Genomic DNA, 20,351 nt, shown 5'->3' with positions numbered 1-20,351 from the left:
CGTGAGAAGAAGCTTCTCCACCAGGTCCTGTTACCACTGTCCGACTGCCATGACTATAAAGCCAAACATACTAAAACTTTCTCTATAGTCTATGGTGAATGTGTAGGATTATATAAAACTGTTCTTATATTTTCACGTCAAAAAAGCAACAAGTAATGGTGAGATTAAACATAATATTATACTATAATGAAAAAAAAATACAGTGTTGTTAACAGGGTCGTGTTGGCCTCACCTCTCATTGTACAGCACTTTTCATAATTTATTAGGGAACCTAACGTTGGTTTGTCATTGGCAGTAACACTGACAGGTTTATATTTTTCTTTGAGGCAGCAGCTGAATATTGATCTTATTCTTCTTCTCATTTTGTGTTCTGTGATTAATGAAGCACTAAAATGATGATGTTAATTTACCCGAGCCAGCAGGAGAGCAGACGCCTGGCTGAGTACAGGTGAGATGTTGGGGTTGACTGAGAGATGAACTCGACAGATCCAGTGTCTTACTTTGTATAATTCCTCTAAGACTGCATGTGGAAGTAAAGTTAAGAAGTCTTCCCCCTTGCTGAGAGTGCTCTATTTTCAGTGGCAGGGCAAACTGTGCTTAGCCTTGCATATAATCAGGACACATGGAGCAATCTGGCACCTCCTGCAATACAGGGAAACAGAAGAGAAAGGAGGGCAGAACTTCATATGAGATTATTTTCTTTAAAGATTATCTTAAAATAGGGTCGCAGAAAAAAAGTATTACAGTAATGCTGAGATTAAATGTAATCCTCATAAGAACACCCTTCACAACCTTATTAGAGCTTGGATCCAGTTCCTCTAATGGAAATGTCTCAGCCAACCTTTTTATCATGCAGCTCTTCTCCCCCTCACATGGACACAAACGTAAGATGACAAGCCGACACTTGATTGTTCACACATCAAACAGGGTAAAGTTGGAGCTCTTTTCTGCTCAAATATTCATTGCACATATTTACCGAATAAACTGTATCTGCCTGCTGCACACACACCAGAATACAAACTGTCATGTGCAGCACACAACTCACACACTCCAGTACACAATACAGTCACATTGCAGCCAGCACGGCATGCCGAGTGACCCAGAAAGAAGAGCAAAACATGATTCAAATAAACAACTTTAAAGGCTTTGAAGTTAGGAGAGGAAACGGGAGAGGAAGGAGGGTAAAATTATGGGACTTTATAAAAAATTGAATAACATGCGATTGTCAATAGTTAATAGTTGTTAATAGGAGGCATAAAAGTCTCCAAAATGGTCATTTTGATTAGAAAAGCAGCTGAAATGATGTATTTATATGCCCTCTTTCAGGATTTGCGTCTCATTCAGAATAACGCTTTATTCATCATGATGAGATCATATCTGCAGCTTAAGAGAAGCATATAATTATTGCCTGTTTCATGCATCTGAACCAATCAAAATGTCTTAATTGCGGGCTAATTAAAGACCTTTCATCATCTCAGCACTGTTTCATCTAATCAGCCCAGTAACCTGCTATCTTAAAGTCAGGTTTGCAGATAATGATCATATTTTAAGGGGAGTGGAGAGTAGAAATTGGATAATAGAAGTTAGGGAGGAGTGGCTGGGGAAGGAGAGAAATAAAAAGTGTCAGTCTTTAATTAGAACTGATGGTGGTTAATGTTCTCCGTCCATGCCGTAATGGTTCCCACATTGGCCCTCACACCAACTCCTGATCAAGCGGAAGCTAACTGGCTGTTGAGAGTCACTTTCCTCTCCCCCTGTTTGTCTCGCTCACTGTGTCTCTCGGTGGAGTACATTTGGACTTCAAGGGGCAGTGCAATGTCATTCAATGCCCTTGATTGGCTGTGAGCCTCTAATAAACTACGATGCCAATTTAACATTTCCAGGCGAAGAGCTTGTGATATAGTCATTTGTATGCATAGCATTTTTGGGGTTATTTTAATAAAAAAAGGCCCTTGTTGGTTGGGTTATTGGAAGGAAAAAACTTCAGTTCTATATTTAGATGGAGGCATGTAGTTGCAGGCTCTTCCTGCCCTGTCAGATCCAGTCCCATCAGAGGCAGGACGGCGGCTGCTGGGAAATTTGTGGGGGGGCTGGGGGATGGTGAAACGCTGTGGCAACAATGTGGCAGATGCACAATGAGCATCGTCGTGTTATGACTCCGATTGTGTGTGTCAGGACTCAAGTGTATGCACATTTGGTAGAAGCATATAAGGACGGTGATAAACATCATGAAATAGAATGATTATTATGTGTACTTGGCCACTGACAAAACAATCATCCACATGGTGCAGAGTTATTATGCTCATATAGTGCCTGCAATAAGTGCTCATCATTTCCCCGGTCAGCAATTTCCCTTCCAAATTCCCTATTCAACAGATTCAACTCAGGATGTGTAGATATTCATTATCGCAGCTGGATAATCAGATCAGAAGCTGAATGGCGAAGGTCTGTCTGACAGTCCAACTGTTTCTCAGCAGGCAGTCAATACATAATAGCCTTACATTCTGCAGAAATCAACAAAAGGAAGTGCTCCGAAAAAAACAAAAAACAACACAAAACCCGAGACAAGCTAACTCCATCTATGGTGTATTCTTTTAAAATATTCTTACACAAAGGATTTCATCATGTTGTCTTTTCTGCTAGGCCTTAAGCAAAATATAAGTCATTATTTTCCTGGCATTCCCTTCTCTATTGGGGTTGTGGAAGGATTTGGCAGCATGAGAAGTCTTGTAAGTTATTTTACTCAACAAGCAAACCTTTTACATTGTATACAAACATTATTGAACAAGTAATTTGTCTCCTCGAGGGTCCACAAGGGTACATCACTAGCAGCAGTGCATACATTGTCCTGGTTTTTTTCTGTCTCTTGGGAATTAAGAAAGAGAGTTCTTCTGTATAGAGTCTAGACCATAATATGTGTGTATTGATAACCAACGTGTCTACAGTCTCTTCTATACCAAAGTGAAGCCAAAATATCCCAGATAGGGGAGACTCCAACTTTTTTGGACGTTATTTTGAGTCGGCGCTGTAGTTGTTTGGTGGCTAAAGCGGCGTTATTGAAGTCCCGCCTATACATTAGCCAGAACCAATCACTAGTCAAGCAATGAGCCTAAACTAGCTTTATTTATTACAACCTCACTTGTCTGAAACATTTAAACATACAATGTTAGAAGAAATACCTAAAATGACATTATATATGATATTATTTGATGTGCACTTTTTAGATGCCCCATGTCCCATCTGCAAACATGGCGGGGTGTGATTTAAGATCTATACTGCAGCCAGCCCCTAAGGGAGATTGAGATGTTTTATCTTTTACTTTTTGGAGTTTTCATGTTGTCTTGACATGTTTCTTATATTTTTTGGATGACTGTTCCCAGATTTTTCTGTTTAAATGTTTAAAGCAAACACCAGAGCCAGCCTTTTAGAGCACTGTCTCAAAATGGCACCTGTTACAAAAAACTTAATTCAAAGCCTAATTGTGGGTCGTTTTTTGAGAGGCTAGGCAAGAAAAGACAGAAGGAAAAAGAAGGTGGAGATCTACTCAACCAACTGTAAGACCCTGCTGTGCCAGCATCTATTCCCCCATAATTACACTGGGCCGCAAATAGAAAGGCAGTTTTCTCTCCTCCCCGACCCTGTGCATTTCTCCTGCCTGAGACGCTAAGCAGCACTTTGCAAGGATACGCAAAGCACAGGGGGCGGGGTGGTGGTATTTAGATGTGAGAAAAGGCAATTTGTCAGAAACCTAGAGAGTACCGGAGTAATGACAAGAGAATAACAACAAAAGGACTAAAAGGTTGAATTGAGATAATTCTGTGAGCACGGTAGAGGAAGGCTCAGTAAGTGTACTTGTACACGTTGGAATCCATCATTTTCTCAGATGAGCAAGAAGAAAATAATTCAAAAATCAACATTTGAATTGTATGGCTTAGATGCACCACACAAACATACAGGAATCGGAGTAAATGCGATGTGACGGCGGCTGTTGTGTAACTAAGCCCAATGAGTCATGAGAGGGAGGAATGCGTTGTTGTGATGGTTGGAGGAAGAGGAGGAGGTCTGCCTGGGGAGAGACTGACGGAGAGAGTCAGATCCGTAAGCAAAGTCATCTGGGAGAGAGAGGAAGAGGCTGGACATTTGGTTTCAGGCCATGCCTCAACTTGTCTGGACCCTGGACCACAAGTGAGGCGTAAATAAACCTGAGCCTCCACGCAGACATGGCTCCGGACAGAATGAGCCCATGTGCACATAACCACATACGCATGCAAACATGAACATATGTGCAGACACACACACACACACACACAATATTAAATGACTGGAAAATCACGCAGTGTGATAGAAGGAGGTTACCATGGGCTGCAGGCAGAAAGAAGCCATCCTATTTGGTTGCACACACACACACACACACACACACACACACACACACACACACACACACACACACACACACACACACACACACACTTTGCTTCAAAGTATACACCTACTGGATGTGTGTGTGTGTGTTCGTTCATTTTATGTGACTGTGTTTATATTGACTTCCCCCTTACCCTGGGAGCTATTTGTTTTCAGAGGTGCGTAGGCTGTTTGTATGCATTTGTGTGTGTGTGTGTGTGTGTGTGTGTGTGTGTGTGTGTGTGTGTGTGTGTGTGTGTGTGTGTGTGTGTGTGTGTGTGTGTGTGTGTGTGTGTGTGTGTGTGTGTGTGTGTGTGTGTGTGTGTGTGTGTGTGTGTGTGTGTGTGTGTGTGTGTGTGTGTGTGTGTGTGTGTGTGTGTGTGTGTGTGTGTGTGTGTGTCGTACATGCATTTGAAGCACACACAGTCCCACAGTCGTTGTCGTACATGCCTGGATCCGGGCTGCGCCTCCATGGCTGCGTTATCATCCAAAGAGGCAAACAGCCAGCCCCTGATTTAATAAGCTGCCTAGGGAGTCACAGAGAGGTGGGGAAGCACTATCAGCTGATAACTGTCCTCCCTGCAAGCCCAGCATTTTCTCTGATAGCCCTGCCAAGAGGAGACTCAGCTTCTCCTCGTCTTCTGTGTGAATGTGAATGTGTGTGAGTGATCCCCTGCCGGCTGCTGCCCACGTGTCTGTAGGCTGCCTGCGCTCATGCTTTGCTGCATCTCTGGAGGTGTCAGACACACAGCAGAGGAAAGCCCACACATGGCAAAGGCAGGCCTGCGCCCAGCACTGAGGAGCATATGCTCAGAGCTTCCATCTTTCAGCCCCCCCACACACCAAAAACATACACCTCGCGTCATAGTGCCAATCCTGCCAAGCTGCACAAACCATGGGCCAGACTACTGACAGATATCCCACTCGCTTCTGTACTTCGCACAGGCCATAGAGCAGAATCATCTCCTTGAAACAAGTGCTAGGAGAACAAAAAATACTACTATTATGCCGAAACAAACAAAGAAAGAACACGGCTAAATTTGATTTTCTATTGATGTTTCTGATGGCTTTGTATTCATACTTGAGTAATCTAGGAGAATGATCAATGGGATGGCTTTCTAATTAATCCTGTCCATGCAGTCTTTAAGAGAAGTGTAGGAGTGTCCTCCTTGTAACGAACCAAACAATAGGGTTATTGGTGCATGTTTTTTTTTCCAGATTTATAATTTAAGCTTTTTAACGGTGGGATGTATTTCTGATCAGGTCTAGTTCTAGAGAAGATTCAGTTCAAGATGCGTGTTATTAGCTACATAAGTGCTGGATTTTGCAGTGACTGGAGAATGCAATCCTTTGTGTTTGAAATGAATCTCATCAATTAATCATCCTGTGGTAACTTCCATGTGTGATAAAACCTTTTTTTGCATGACTCCTCAGTGAACAAAAAATCTAAATAGAGAAGTCTTGATGAATTGAACAACGTCTGTTTATCTTGAGTTTTTAATTGGCCGTTTTTATCAAACATGCATTCTACTGTAGTGAGCATCAGAGTGTGTATGTTTTTATATAGCATTGATAAAGGGATAGTACAGCTTTATATTTCTAAGACTCAGTGTTGTATTACGTTTTTTTTCTCATAGTGATGTTGTAAATGTACTTCAACAACATGCTTGCTATGTAACAAATACAGTACAGAACAGTGCCATACATGATGCACTCCCAGTTATGAATATATTAATGTAGCATCTTTTTACTGTCTCTCTCTTCACCTTTCCTTTTTGGAATCCCACCATCTGTCTCTGAAATTGCACATCTCCATTCCCACCCAGAGAAGAGGCTCCTTTTGGGCAATCTTTTGTATTTTCTAAGCCGCTGGTATTATTGTTGGTGATTGCTTTTTGTATGTGTGTACGTGTGCGCATGTGGGCGTGCGTGTGTGTTGCAGTAAGGCTCACATGATAGGCATACTTTGGTGTGGCCACGGTGACCTGAAGCTGACACCGATGATTGATCCTAGTGCTGCGATAAGTGCCTGTGCACCGGTGAGCACACTGGTCTACTGAAACGCAGCCAAGCGGAAAATTAGAAATCTCCTCATCCCTGGTCCATTTGAAATCCGATATCTCCCATCTTTCCCTCGCACAGGCACCTTTCCTCAGCCAATAAATCAGTAATTAAATGATGTGTATGTGTATGTACATGAGGACAGATGGCTTGTCCTTGGGGGATCAGGCCGCTCAGCTGGGTGGGAGTATTAAGTCTCCAGCAGGACTGCCCGTGTACACCTCCTTTTGTCCACTTGAAAACCGAAACACACGCTGTATTGTCCCGGGTACAAACACACTTGTACACAGACTTTTGAGTGGTTCTATGTGTGTGCTGTGTGTCAGCTGAAGGTGTAATGTTGCCTCTGGTATCAAATAAATCAAAGTCAGGCCCCCTCTGAGAGCACCTCACCTTTTGGAAGTCTTTGGTGCAATCCTGCCCATACTAGAACAGAAAAGTCCCACAGTTTCACTTTTCAAGTTGTTTTCTTAACTTCTAGCATCAACCTCTTTGTGTTGTCCAGGTACGTCGGCTCAGGGCAGCCCCCTCCTCGCCTCCCTGCCCCTCCCGGGACGGCCTCTGCAGCCGCAGCTTGACCTCAAACATCTCCTGCCCTTCAGACTCAACGGATCCTCCCCCCTCAATCTCTTTCCTAACTTCAACACGGTAAGTGCAATAGCTCCTTGGGTACCAATATCATGGAAAATAGCAGTTAGATGAAGTGGAACTGATTGATCTATCACTTTTATCTACAAGGATTTTTAAACAATAAAGGTCGCTGGAAAGAAATATCATGTGAATAGTTGGCTAATTTCACAGAAGAAAAAGGTTATGTCTACACTGTTTTGTAACTTGCTTTTTATAGCTCGAGAACAACATTTCTTTGGTCCTGTCTCGTCTTGCACACACTTGCAAATATCAGTGTATTTGAATTAAAGACATGTCAACCCCAACCAACATTTAAACGTCATTTTGTACGCTGGGACAGGAACTACCTTAATTTTATGTGTCAGGGTTGTGAGCCCCACACTTCATAAATTCAGTTTCAATGTTCAACCCCATGATCAGGTAGAGGGATAAAGACAGACAGGCCATAAAATCATGTCCTTATTCACCAACTCACTATCTTTATTGCCAGACCTTAGCCTCCAGTACGTGTCCCATAAACTCTCCCCCTGTCAGAGGCCATCCCTCAGGTTCGGGGTGCTAATCTTCATTCAAGCAGGGTTTCACCTCTCAGCATTCTAGTTGTCACCACAGTATCAGCATCTCTACAGATGAGACCCTTATTACTTTGCTTCGAATGTCAGCAGCAAACTGTTCAGTTTTCAAGCACTGAGGCTCTGAGGCTTGCCTTCTCTCGGTGCCTGGAATTAAAAGCCTGTATCTTTGATCCTTTACTTACCAGCGCTATATCCATTGTCGTTTTGTCTGAGTATGTATGTGTGTAGGAACTTCTGGTATCTTTGATCCTAGTTTCACGGTATGTGTGTGTGTGTCTGTGTTCACCTCCCTCATCGCACACTGTGAAACCATCTCCAGTTCTGTAGTCTGTAAATGAAACATAAGCCAGAGCTTTCTCTCCTGCATACGCTTTACACCTTTTCAAACACAGCGAAAAAAGGAGAGGAGGAGAGAGGGCCACACAGACATCTGGCTGGCTGGTTCAGACAGTGGGTGACATGTGCAAGGGGGGGTGGGGGGTAAACATGTGCTTCATGTGTGTGATGATGTGCCATGTGAAAAGTGCAGTTTATTCATTTGGTCTGCCACCCACTGCTGTAGGTCGGGGGGTCGCCTGTACTGCCCTATGGAGGAGTGAGCAGAAGCAGCATGGAAAACAATAATCCTTCTAACACCTTCATGTATTTGTATTGGTCAGTGTTATGATTATGTTTCAAAGGTTCAATTAATTTGTCAATTCTTAATACAACGTATTGCCTTGCAGCTCTGTTCAAACCTTTATGATGACTGATAAAAACTATTTGTGACATTCCACAGCAAATATATTTCAGAATTAGTCAAATAAACTCATTGGGGGGGCTACATGCTTTCTTCTTTATTATAAAAGGGAAAAGCATTAGAAACCTTTACTGAAGAAAAAAAAGGCAGTAGATTATGAATGCATGCAGCACAGCGACTTCACAGAAAATCCAATCAATTGCAAAGATATTGAGTTCTTCAGTCATTGTTAAGGAGAATACAACTCGCAGTAGGACGGGAAATCAACCACAACCAGAATGCAGAAATAGTGATAACTGTGGGAGTAACATCAAATCAGTGTCGCTTCAATCCCGGGAGGAGATGATTAGCCTCCATAACACACTGTCTGACGGCGCAGCTGTGGCATTAATCACAAAGTCCATTCAACTGGGAGCCCCAGGTTCTCTTAGCACTGATAAGGCCCTCGTTGTCCCGGACGTGTGCAGGGGGGAAGATGAATGCACCTGTCTTCAAAACTAAATATCCTCCGGTCCCTCGCTGTCCCTTATCCCCCCCCCCCCCCCCCCCCCCCCCACCTCTCTCTTTCTACCTATTTCTCTCTACCAATCCTGAAACCCCATCACGTCTCACCCGCCTGGCGCAGGATAAGTCCTGTCTGCACCAGGATGGAGGGGGAGGATGGAGGGCTGGGACAAAAGACTCATTTATAGCAGTTGGTTCAGGATGGCTGCGGACAGACAATGGGCACATTCTTCAGTTCCCAAAACAAATAGCTGTGTGCAGCCTGCTCTGCTCAGGTGCACGGGGGGCAGCAGGAGTGGGAGAGCTAGGTTTCAGCGGTCAGGCTTCGGCTGGGGAAGGGAAAAGTCAGTTGCTCCCAGAGGTAGCTTTTAGTCATGTCGAAGAGGCCAAAATAAAGCAACATAAGCAGAGAGAGCCCTGAGGGAGAGATATACCTCCTGCATAGTGGTTTCAGTGTCAGGTGTGTTTATATTCCCTCTCACACCTGGCCTTCTTGAAGAATCCATAGTAAACAGACGCTACTCTTGCAGAGGAGGCAGCTGCAATGGACGAGCCACAGCTCTTTGTGTGATAGGAAGGGATCTAATGCTGTTCAGGCTTTTGTATCAGAAGTTAGGTAAGGCAGTGTGCCAACCTTGATGCCATCAATACAACAACACCCCCTGATCTCTGGGCAGCTGAGGCGTTCTGCCGTGCCACCGGTATGGTTCCAGGGATTGGTGTGTGAGAACAGCGCTCCCCTTGCCATCCTTCTGCCATGCGAACAGAGGAATGAACTGGGCCACCCTGGGGGGAAATCTAAGATGATTGTTATATGAAGGGTGCGTCAGTGAAATCAGCTGTCATGATGGCATGCAGACCTTCTGATGTAGCCTCGTCTGTAACTGTTTTTAGTAGGCTGTTCGTCTGCAGGCAACACACATACGGTTAAAACCGAATTATGTCGGTCCAAAACCATCTTCTCTTTGGGCTGCAATATCATGACAGAACAGACACATAGCTGAGGTTACAATGAACTCTAACTGCACGTAAAATATGAGCTGTTGCCTGGCTCGTAACAAAGTGAGAATACAGCTGTGATAAGAACAAACCCATACTATAAGGGTTAACAGGAGTTCCCCTTAGATACCTGTCGCGTAGGTTTGATCTATAGCAACTTAAAATGTGATTTTATCATGTCTTATCTTGTTACTTAATAGAAGAATATCACCGTGGAATCTCTGTGTTTACCTTACATCCATTCTTTCAAAGCACTGTCTGTGGGTCTATAGTGCAATGGCTTTGCTAGATGTGTGTTACTGAAAGAGAGTCTTTGTTCAACTTCTTTAATGTTGTCTTCACGCTCAACTATCTCTGTAAGTATCACAAACCTGAATGAGAAAATACCATGACGAGGCTGGCCAGTCGTAGTTCTTTAAATCACTGGGAAGTATATCTACATTTGTATTCGTAGGATCAACATCTTAAGCGATTGGTAAGGCGTTCCTCATACAGTTAAAAAGGAAGAAGGGATATGAAAGTTTGAACTGCAGTACGGATTATACAAATCTTGCCTGCAAATGTGAAGGCATTTTGAGGAGTATAATAGGTTGTAATTGTACAGTATTGGCCCAGGAAAACATACTGTAAATTGAACATTTGATCTAGAAAACAATATTGCTGTGAACATTTGTCCAATTTCTGAACGTGTTGTCTTATGAGGATATTGAGCTGGGGAAAATACAAATCTGGAATCAAATAACCTAAGGATCAGATACGCTCCCGCTTATGGTCCTGATGTATAGTTGCATTTTATAAAGAAGGCTCACATGTATAAAATATAGTATGGACCCTTAATGCAGAGGTATAAATCTAGCTTATTACAAATGGCTTGTTAAAGACGGCAAAGATTGTTGGCATCCAGCAGATATCTAAATACTCTTCTACTTATAGACATTCTTGGGCTGGGTGGAGTAAAACGTTTAGATTTTGATGTCAGCAAGAATCATTTATGGAGCCATTTTTTCAGAATTGTTGCTATTTCTATCCTGGACACTTGCATAAAGCCCCAGCTCTCTATATACAGCATGCGGTCCGTTTTGGCTCGGCCCCATTTGTTAGGTCTGGTTGTTAAATTATAAGGTATTTGTAGTGGTTAGAGGGTGGGGGAGTTCTATTAATATATTCCGCCCTGTGAGAGCAGGGGGCGGCAATGGTGATCGCTTAAGCTTGCAATGCATTATGAGTTGGCACAAATCCTCATTATCTAACACCGTGACCAGTCACATACAGTACAACAAAAAAGTTTGTACACTAGCAGAATGTCTTATGTCTTTACAATGAGGGAAATTAAGATTAAAAAAAGCCACCAATAACCATATCTGAAATCCAAATATTTGTGCCTTGATTGTAATTCATAACACAAAAGTACTCATGTGTACAATAAAGTGTCTCCCAGACCTTCATAAGTGCGTACAGGGACGTGCTTTCAGGTCTTACATTTCATAACATTACATTTCATTGGGCTGATGCTTTTATCCAAAGCGACTTACAAAAAGTGCAAAAAGCATAAAGAGTCAAGCTCCGAACAACAAGGAAAGTGCAGATATATTCACTTCAAGCAAGTCATACCATTGAAAGTCCTGGTGAATTAGTTACGAGGCGTAAATTAACTGTGAAGTGAATTAACTTTTTTATTATAACTGCTAAATTTAATACAGCAGACACAGGTGCGATCATTGAGCCTTCGAGCAACAGCACCGATACCATAAATACTGAATATTGCTAATTAGCCTACAGTGTTATGAGTAAAGCTAAATGATATTGCTAAGCATAATATTTGAAGCAATCAATCTAAATTCCCTGTAGTAGGAAAATATTTCTACAACAGAAATTGTTTTGGAATTGTGGTATTGTTAAAAAACGATATGCTAATGCATATACATATGTTAATCAATATGAGGGACATGTTCTCTTAATGCCCTCTGGTAGCAATCAGGAGGTTTTAAGATTGTGGCAGTACCACAAACTAGAGTCTCCAGAATTCATATTCAGGTTAATCCACTCTTAGATTCAACAATAATTTAACATTTCTACCTCCGTGACGGTAGGATTTATTGCAGGACTGTTGAATTAAAATGTATTCGTTTTATCTAACGTTAACCTATTTTATTCTGAGGGGCTGAAACAATGACCTCTAACTATTGTAGCTGCTGGAAGTATTTAGATGTGATGCTGCACTGTCCTGGAAACAACCTCACCTTGCCTCACCCCTGAGTAGTTCTGCAGCACAGGCAATTCTCTTTTGGGAAAATAAAGTCTTCCAGAACGTCTGTTGTTTACTATCTTTTCTCTCTGTCTCTCAGATGGACCCTGTCCAGAAGGCAGTGATCAACCACACATTCGGTGTCCCTCAGCCCCTCAAGAAGAAACAGATTATCTCCTGCAACATTTGCCACCTGCGCTTTAACTCAACGGTAAGAAATGTTTTAGTGCCTTTATGTCTCGGTGTTTACGGGAATTACAGAGAGGTTGTGGGCATGATAAGATAGAGAGAAAAGCTGGCATGCCATACTGTGAGATATACAACATAAAAGTGATCTATAGTCTAGCCTCAGAGAACATCATCTCTTTGTTTTGTTTTTGAATGGCGGTCTTTTAATTACCTTAGCCCTTATCATCCCTGTTAGTGTGTTTGTGTACGCTGAGTGTTTGTGTGAATAACCAAATGTGGATATATTTGTGTCTTAATGCAAAACAAAAACTACTAGTAAAAACTTTTTGCATATTATGTCAAAGTTAAGGTTACTCTTTTCATTCGTTTTTTCTACTTATGTGCATATAACAGTTTGTTAAGTTTCCCTTTCAGTGATTTTGTATGTGTGTGTCTGTCTGTTGTTTGGTGTGAGGGATTAGACAGCAGGGAGAGCTGTCGTTTATCTGCAGAGCGCAGAAACAATCAGCAGCCCCAGCAGGAAGCAGCATCCTCGGCTAATCGCTCCATTTTTCCTATCCTTGCCACCCCTAACACACAGATTTACACACACTCGCACACGTACTGTACACTTGCTAATATGCACACTAGAGCACAGACTTACACACATAGACACACTGGCAAATTCCCATGATATTTATTACATATTCACATAAACAAATAGTTAATAGTCGAGAAAGCTCTAAGACAACTCTTGTCTGGGCAAAGTAAAAGCACACTCTTTTGGTCTCCATCTTCAAAGAAGGGCTGAGGCACAGGAGACAGGGAGCTGAGGGGGAGAGGAAACTCCGACGTGCTCCCAACACACAAGAGCAAATCTCATTCCCCGCCTCCACGCTCCAACTTAAAGGAGAGTGTCAGGTCTGACTGTTGCTTTATCTGTCTCTCTGAGAGCATGAATACTTTCCTAACACTCTCATGTACCCTCCTCGGAGTTTGCTCACATATTATACCAAGTTATCCTTATGCAGAATGTTCAAAAGTGAAATAAGTAACCTTTCTCTGCTGCTCAGTGTAGGACAAAGAACAATCTAACACCAGCGTATAATCTAGTTGCTGACCTCCTGTGGTTATACTTAGCTGCAGTGATGTAGAGGTGTACCTCAGGGCGTGTTGGTGCACTGTGACATAACTGCTGGGTGTGGTTGGGGTGCAAAAGAGCACGTTTTTTTATTGAACGAATGCTCTAATCAAAGATAAACTTAATTTGTGTACCCGACCCGTGATTCGTATCAACACACAATAGCATGGGTTCTTCCTTCACCCATGCTACACCCTTCCAAGATGAACATATATCTAGACATCAACATTTTTTTCCAATACTCCTCTGAAAAATATCCAAGAAGCATAGTTCCTCAAATGTCACACTAAAGGAACATCCCTGGTCATATCCCTGGTTTTCCTTTAACCTTGCTGCTATAAAGCTAAATTGCCCTCTTCAATCCGAAGAAGGGAAATGAAAAGGATTGAGACAGCATTTTGCAATAGATCTATCTAGAATTGATTTGATTATATTTCAGTTATATTTCTTGTTTATACCAAACAAATAGATAGGAGGGCTTGTTCTGTCAATGGCTTTTCAAGAAAGCTATGCCGGTATATATTTTAAATGTTATGTCTTTCCTCTTGTTCATCATATTCAATTTAAATCCTGATAACATAAAAGAACACATTCAAGTTACACATATTTATAGCTCAGTGCAACTACAAAAACTTTCAGAGACAACTGACTGGCAAATAGACCGGCTTTTTGACAAAGGGCATCTTTGAGGAAAGAACATGCACGTCCACAACCAAACAGGCTGCTCAGTGATTGTTTGATTAGGCAAACTGGCAGATCCATTTGAATTCTATGTCTTTGTTATTTTTGCTACAGGCGAGTAATTTTGGGGAGAGAGGATTCATTTCAGGGCTTATGGGAGGACTTGTTCCACCGACTACACATTGCAATGCTCCAGATAGTGTCCAATGTTTACTTTTAGCCGTAGGATTGCTTAATCACAGAACAATAAAAAATCCCTCAGAAGAGTATACTGTGTCCTGCTGGCCGGCATGCTGATGTGAAAACCAAAGCTCATTTCACACCTTGTCCATATGCCTCCTCTGAGACTAAAACGGACGGAGAGAATGGTGGCGGAGAAGGCGCTGGGTGAATTTGTCACATCACGCTAATCTCTGAAGCCTTTTCACGGCAGTTCAGTCACACGATGTGCTAAAGTATTGGAGTTGTTTTAACAGATGCTTTGACAGCCACATTATTCATAGGCCTCCACTATGTCACACCATTAGGCTTGCTAATGTGAAGTGTGCATGTTTAACTCCATCCCCAGTCTGCTGGTGTTTACAGAGAGCTAACACAGGAGACAGGTGCTGTGTGTGTGGCTGTTACCTCACAGCACAAATACACATCATATTAATTGCTAATGGGACTTAATGTATTGTTGATGGTAATCAGAGAAATCCAGATTTAGCTCCCACTGAAAAAATCTTATAGCCATTTCTTCATGTATTTATTTCTCACTTAAGAGTCCTTCAAAATGAAGTCCAGCCTCTTTACTTAACTTGTGTGGTCCCTGAGGATTTGCATGATTTATTTCTTGAGGCATTAAAACTGGATGAGAGCTAGGAAGGACGCTTTTAATCATGGAGGAAAGATTTACCTTCTCCACATGTCAAATCATATACCCTTTGGAAAAAAAGGCTACTTCATTTCTTAATCCATCACTCTTAATCTGTTTATCTCTTAAATTTAGACGGGATGAAATGTATTCATATAACTCAGTGTTCACTATAATTCGAGTTATTTCGGGACATTTGAGATTCCGTTCACACTTCGGATTTCATTTAAACAAAACCCCTCATTTAGACAGGTCTGCTCCTCACCTCTATAAAAGCTTCTATCCAGGAGCCGGTGAGGGCCGATCCCCGGAGTTTGTTTTGGCTTTTAATGAGTGATCCCTGTATTGATTTCTCTGCTATTCCTACGTATCCACGCTCGCTCTGACAATAGGGGCTTTGTTCTCAGCCTGAACCGGGCCGTGAGAATGATGAGAATGTGAAGGTAAACCTCAATCCAACCGGAGGGATATGTGTGTAAACGTGTTAAATGCTGCATCACTGTCAGTCAGTCAGAATGTGTGTTTGCGTGTGATTTGTATTTGTGTTTCTGTGCTCAGATGTGTGTTGTCACGTGTCTAGGATTTGCAGCCTCTTGCAGCGCACATTAATAGGGTAGTTGTGGAGATGGGATCCTCTTTCTTGTTGCATATTACACATGCAATTATACCTCTGGCCTCCTGATGTGCCAGCGCTGTTATCAGGTGGAAACAGACTCTCGTCCTTGCAGCCTGTGCATGCCTGCAAGAGAGCAAATATTCAGATGTGCATTTTAACAATTATTGCACGTCTTTCAAGCAGATAATGCATTGAGTCAAACACTCCTTTCTGCTTCCCCCATCCTAACCTGTTTTCTTCCTCTCATTTCCCTGCAGAACCAGGCAGAGGCCCATTATAAGGGCCACAAGCACACCCGGAAGCTCAAAGCCATGGAGGCCCAGAAGAACAGGCAGCGAAGAGCTGGGGAGGCCTCATCCACAGGAAGAGACAGAGACAGAGAACGAGACAGAAGCAAGACGTCCACATCGGAGCCTCTTCCCACGCTCATGGACACAAGCTTAATGGAGGGATCAAGTACGTAAACAAAAATCCTCTCTTGATGATAACTCATGATGTTTTAGTTCAGGGGTTTCCAAACTTTTTTCTCTGAGGGCCACATATAGAAAAACATACGAAGGGCTGGGCCACTTACCAGAGGAGCAGTATAGTGAGTATAAGTATAAGTTGAGTTAGAAGTTAGCAAAATCAATCAAATGTACGCAAATTATGTTTTATACTTGAATATTCTTTAAGAAAAAACAGCCAACGTCACAGCTCTCCTTAAAACATAAGCCTCAGATTGCCCATAATAAGAGGACATAATGGGTAGATTTCGAGCTGCTTATGGAAATAAGTTATTAGGCTTTTTTTATCAACTTAGATTTGTTAGAAAATGTTTTCAACTTTAATTGATGGAATTCATTTGAAAAGTGGGCTTATTAACACATGAATACTACTGTGTAATATATGTTTACATATATATTTAAGAAGTACAATAGAAGAAAAGCAAAAGTTTCATTTGTGGGCCATATTTCCATTATACTATTTGAATTAGCTGAGGAGCGATTCAAAATGGCCTGCGGGATGCATTTGGCCCCCGGGCCGTAGTTTGAGCACCCCTGCTTTAGTGCCTCCCTTTTCTCTTTCTAAACCCCTTCCACAAATCCTCCTCTCACATCATCGACAGCTTCCAGCCTCCTCCTCCATATCCTTATCTCTTCCCTCCTCCATTGTGTTTCTGTTGGAGATGATATCTTCTGTACATCTTCAACATCTTGCCCTTCTGTCGTCTCTATGTTTCTGTGCATTCAAACCTTTAGCTTATTCAACTTGCACTGGAGCTCGCTACAACTCTCTGACCTGACTTGTCCCCGTGCTATGTGATGGATGGTGGACTACAAAGCTGTGGGATCATGGGATGTCTAAGGGCAAGAGATGTTGTGTAAATAAAGGAGCCGGCTGAGATCGATCGAAGCCTCACTGGGGTCGTTCTTACCCCCTGTGCCTCTTAATTTCCACTGCTTGACTCTTGTGCTCTCTTCTATCTCTCTCCGTTAGATACAGAGGGTAGCTGCAGAAGCAGAATTAGTGTTTTTGTGCAGCATGAAAATAACGACACACAGTTCTCACTGAATTGAGAGGGAGCAAAATAGTGCTGAGAGTTTTCATATAAGGGGCTGTCAAATCAAAGGCACTCAACTTATTTTACATACAGTTCAAATGTTTTCAATGGTGGTGTAAATATAGACATTTTAACGTTTTATAAAGAAAGAGGACTGCATTGGTTTCCTTTCAGCAGAATATGAATGTTTACCAAACGCCATTGCTGCAACTTTAGTCAGTAGAGCCAAAATTGCTCTGATGGCATTTTGACTGCAGAGTGAGCCCATTACCTTCTCATGTTGCACTCGTCTTGGTCCACACTTTTCATTTATCCATTGAAGGTGCAGAGCAGTTCCCCTCCCTCTCTTCTACTTTCCTACTTCATCTTCCCCTTCACTTTCCCTGCTCAAAAGAAGATCAGTATCTGAGCAGAATTTCAAAATGCGCCTGGATGCTAGATGGAATATCTGAGAAGAGATATCAGGATGCTGGGTGTGGAGGGAGACATGAGACACGCTCATGTGCACGTGGATGCACATGCACACTTTTTTGCCTTGAGCCCTAAGAGTCTCCTTCAGAAAGGAGAAAGTGGACAAAAGACTGGGGGCCTGATAACACTCTCATCAAATCTCATTTTAATATTCTTCCGTTGCAAAGGGGAGCTCTGAAAGAGTGAAGCAGCAGTGGAGACGAAACAAGATGAGTGGAAGACGAAAGATAAGATGAAATGAATGAAGGAGACACAGAGAGAGAGGGGGGAACAAGAGAGGAAGAAGGGGGTCAGAGGAGAAAGAAAGCAGATAAGTCATTGCCAGTTGTTATGCTGTGAATAATTGTACAGTTCTCAGGCAGTTTTGTGAGGAGGAACCCTCTTTAATAAGCCCAATTGTGTGATTGGCCTAATGTGAAATTGAAATGCAGCAGTGCGAGCCAGTGGTGGCATGCACCACAATGCCAACCTTTAATGGAATAGCGCTCCAAATTAACTATGAAATGAGTTATGTCTGCCATGAAACTGACGGCTGGTGGGGAGCTGTCTGAGGGTAATGCCCACATTGTCTGCCATCAGGAACTAATAACAAACCTGTCGGCACTCTGTCTGCCTCAGAATAAACACACTCTACACCACCAAGGTCAGCCTCTTCAGCTCCAAATGAAGAGCCCTGTACCATTCATATACATGGAACACATTTTGACTGTGAGCTTCTGCATAAAGTCCCTCGTTTTTCCAATTATAATTAAATTATTAAACTAATTATGAAACACAATGGCAAGTTTATTTGGATGAGTAGAATGGGCCAGGCTATCAAGATGTATGCCTTGTCAAAACGTTAACAAAAAAACAGAACACTTGTCAGAATGAAATAGAACATTTGAGGGTTCCAGACTCAAAGCAGTTTCATGAACTAGATGCTCCAAACATTTTATAATAAACTATAAAAAGTAAAAAAATTAAATGTGTTTTTTACTTGGAATTAAGTCAAATTATTTGCTATTTCTTCAAAAATTGAAGGTTACAATTTTCAAGGGATTTTTTTAGTTGGATGGAATTAAATGAATGAGTTTATTTAAATACTCTAAATTGACTACCAAATATCAACAATATAAACTTTTTAATTATATAACTTTTATGAACTAATGTCAGATTATTAAAGGACTGTATTATTGTTTAGATTGTATATAAGTCCATGGAAAAAGGACCTCACTTCTAACTCAGTAAACATATTCCTGAAAAATGTATGGTTTTGAAGTAGTTTCAAGTCTTCAATACAAATGCATGATCATTTTCTCACTGTGACCTTATCTAGAGCAGCGGTTCACAACCTGTGGGCCGCGGCCCCCTAGTTGGCCGCAAAGGCATTGCAAGTGGGCTGCCAAATAATTTCATATTTTTTCTTCTCAATATTTTTATTTTTATTTATTTGTGTACAGACTAAAGCAGGGGTGGGGAACCTTTTTCCTCTCAAGGGCCATTTCAATTTTTTACAACATCCTCAGAGGGCCGTACAAATTATTGAACTCAACCTCTGCTTAAAAAAACAAAAATCACAGTCCATTCATTTTGCCTTTCTTTCATGCTGTGCAAAGAAAAGGCAACATCTTAATCCAGATATCTTACCATGACTCGTGCATGCATGCATGTGCACGGTTGTGGCATGACCACCAAAACAGAAAGATATGGACACAAGATGTGTGCAAATGTATATCCTATCCATGTGAACATGAATTAAGTGGGGGTGGACCCATCCTCGGGGTTCGGGGCATGCTCCCCCGGGAAAAATGTTTTGATTCTTAAGTGGGCCCTGTTTTTTAAAATGTTGAGAACCGCTGATCTAGAGTATACAACAAAAAAATAATTATGTGTATGCTTTTTAAGCCATGGCTTGATCCCTTCCAATGGGTTGTCCGGTTATGGTTTGTAATTTTGTTTTACAAATTGAAATCTTCCGCTGTGTAATTTTAATTGACTTTGACATTTTGGCTGTCGAAAATGTTGACAGCAAGCTTTATTTCTATTACATGACATTCAAACTTTCCAGCATCTCTTACATTCTAAAAATATTCTGTCTTTAAGGGTACCACAACTAATAATACAAGAGGGAGGGAGACGGGGAAGAGCAGAGACAGCGTTTTAAACCATACAAAGGGATTAATCGATGGTTATAAACCATGTCCCAGACCAACAAAGGAGGGAGTCAGCACACAGTGAATGAGCGAGTTAGCAGCAGGCTGGTGCCTAGAGACAGAGGGCCTGCATCAATTGTGACAAGCATCTATCAGCCTCCGCTTTGATTGACTCCTCTGTTAAAACCATTTTCACTGGGATTGTCGACACAATAATGATGATTTAAAGCGAGGATTTGTTCCCCCGGGGAAGTTGTTTAGGTTCTGCTTCGAATCAGCAAGCTTGTGCATAATGATTCCGATATTCATTTTCTGTTTGGCTGTGGTGGAAGTTCTCAACAAATCAATAGGCTGAATTGAGATCTCTCCAAATGTGTTTACACTCTGAAAGCCTGTCTGAATTAATTGGATTGTTAAGAAATTGACTGAATTATTTAATGTTAAAGAAAACTGATGATTGCCTGCATAATGTTGATCCAAATGTCAATGATTTGCCACTGTGTAGTTCTACCCCACGGAGGCCCTGCTGGCACTCCCAATTCGCTGGCCTTTAGCCTGACACTTTGCCAATGTCGGTGTCAGTTTC

The 20,351-nt window shown here is 41.9% G+C and overlaps 1 protein-coding gene across 2 annotated transcripts in view; it reads left to right on the top strand.

The window, feature by feature from the left end:
* Positions 1-20,351, top strand: part of znf385c (zinc finger protein 385C) — a 143,153-nt gene that overhangs the window by 113,563 nt on the left and 9,239 nt on the right. For both annotated transcript variants that reach the window (XM_079646537.1, XM_079646538.1), the window contains 3 exons: positions 6,968-7,110; positions 12,255-12,365; positions 15,874-16,072. In XM_079646537.1, coding sequence (XP_079502663.1) covers positions 6,968-7,110; positions 12,255-12,365; positions 15,874-16,072 — 453 coding nt within the window. The remainder of the gene's footprint in view (positions 1-6,967; positions 7,111-12,254; positions 12,366-15,873; positions 16,073-20,351) is intronic.

This window comes from Notothenia rossii (assembly GCF_949606895.1).
Source record: "Notothenia rossii genome assembly, chromosome: 8".
Lineage (NCBI taxonomy): Eukaryota > Metazoa > Chordata > Actinopteri > Perciformes > Nototheniidae > Notothenia > Notothenia rossii.
Note: the sequence above shows the minus strand (reverse complement) of the source record. Positions and strands in the feature narration are given on the sequence as shown.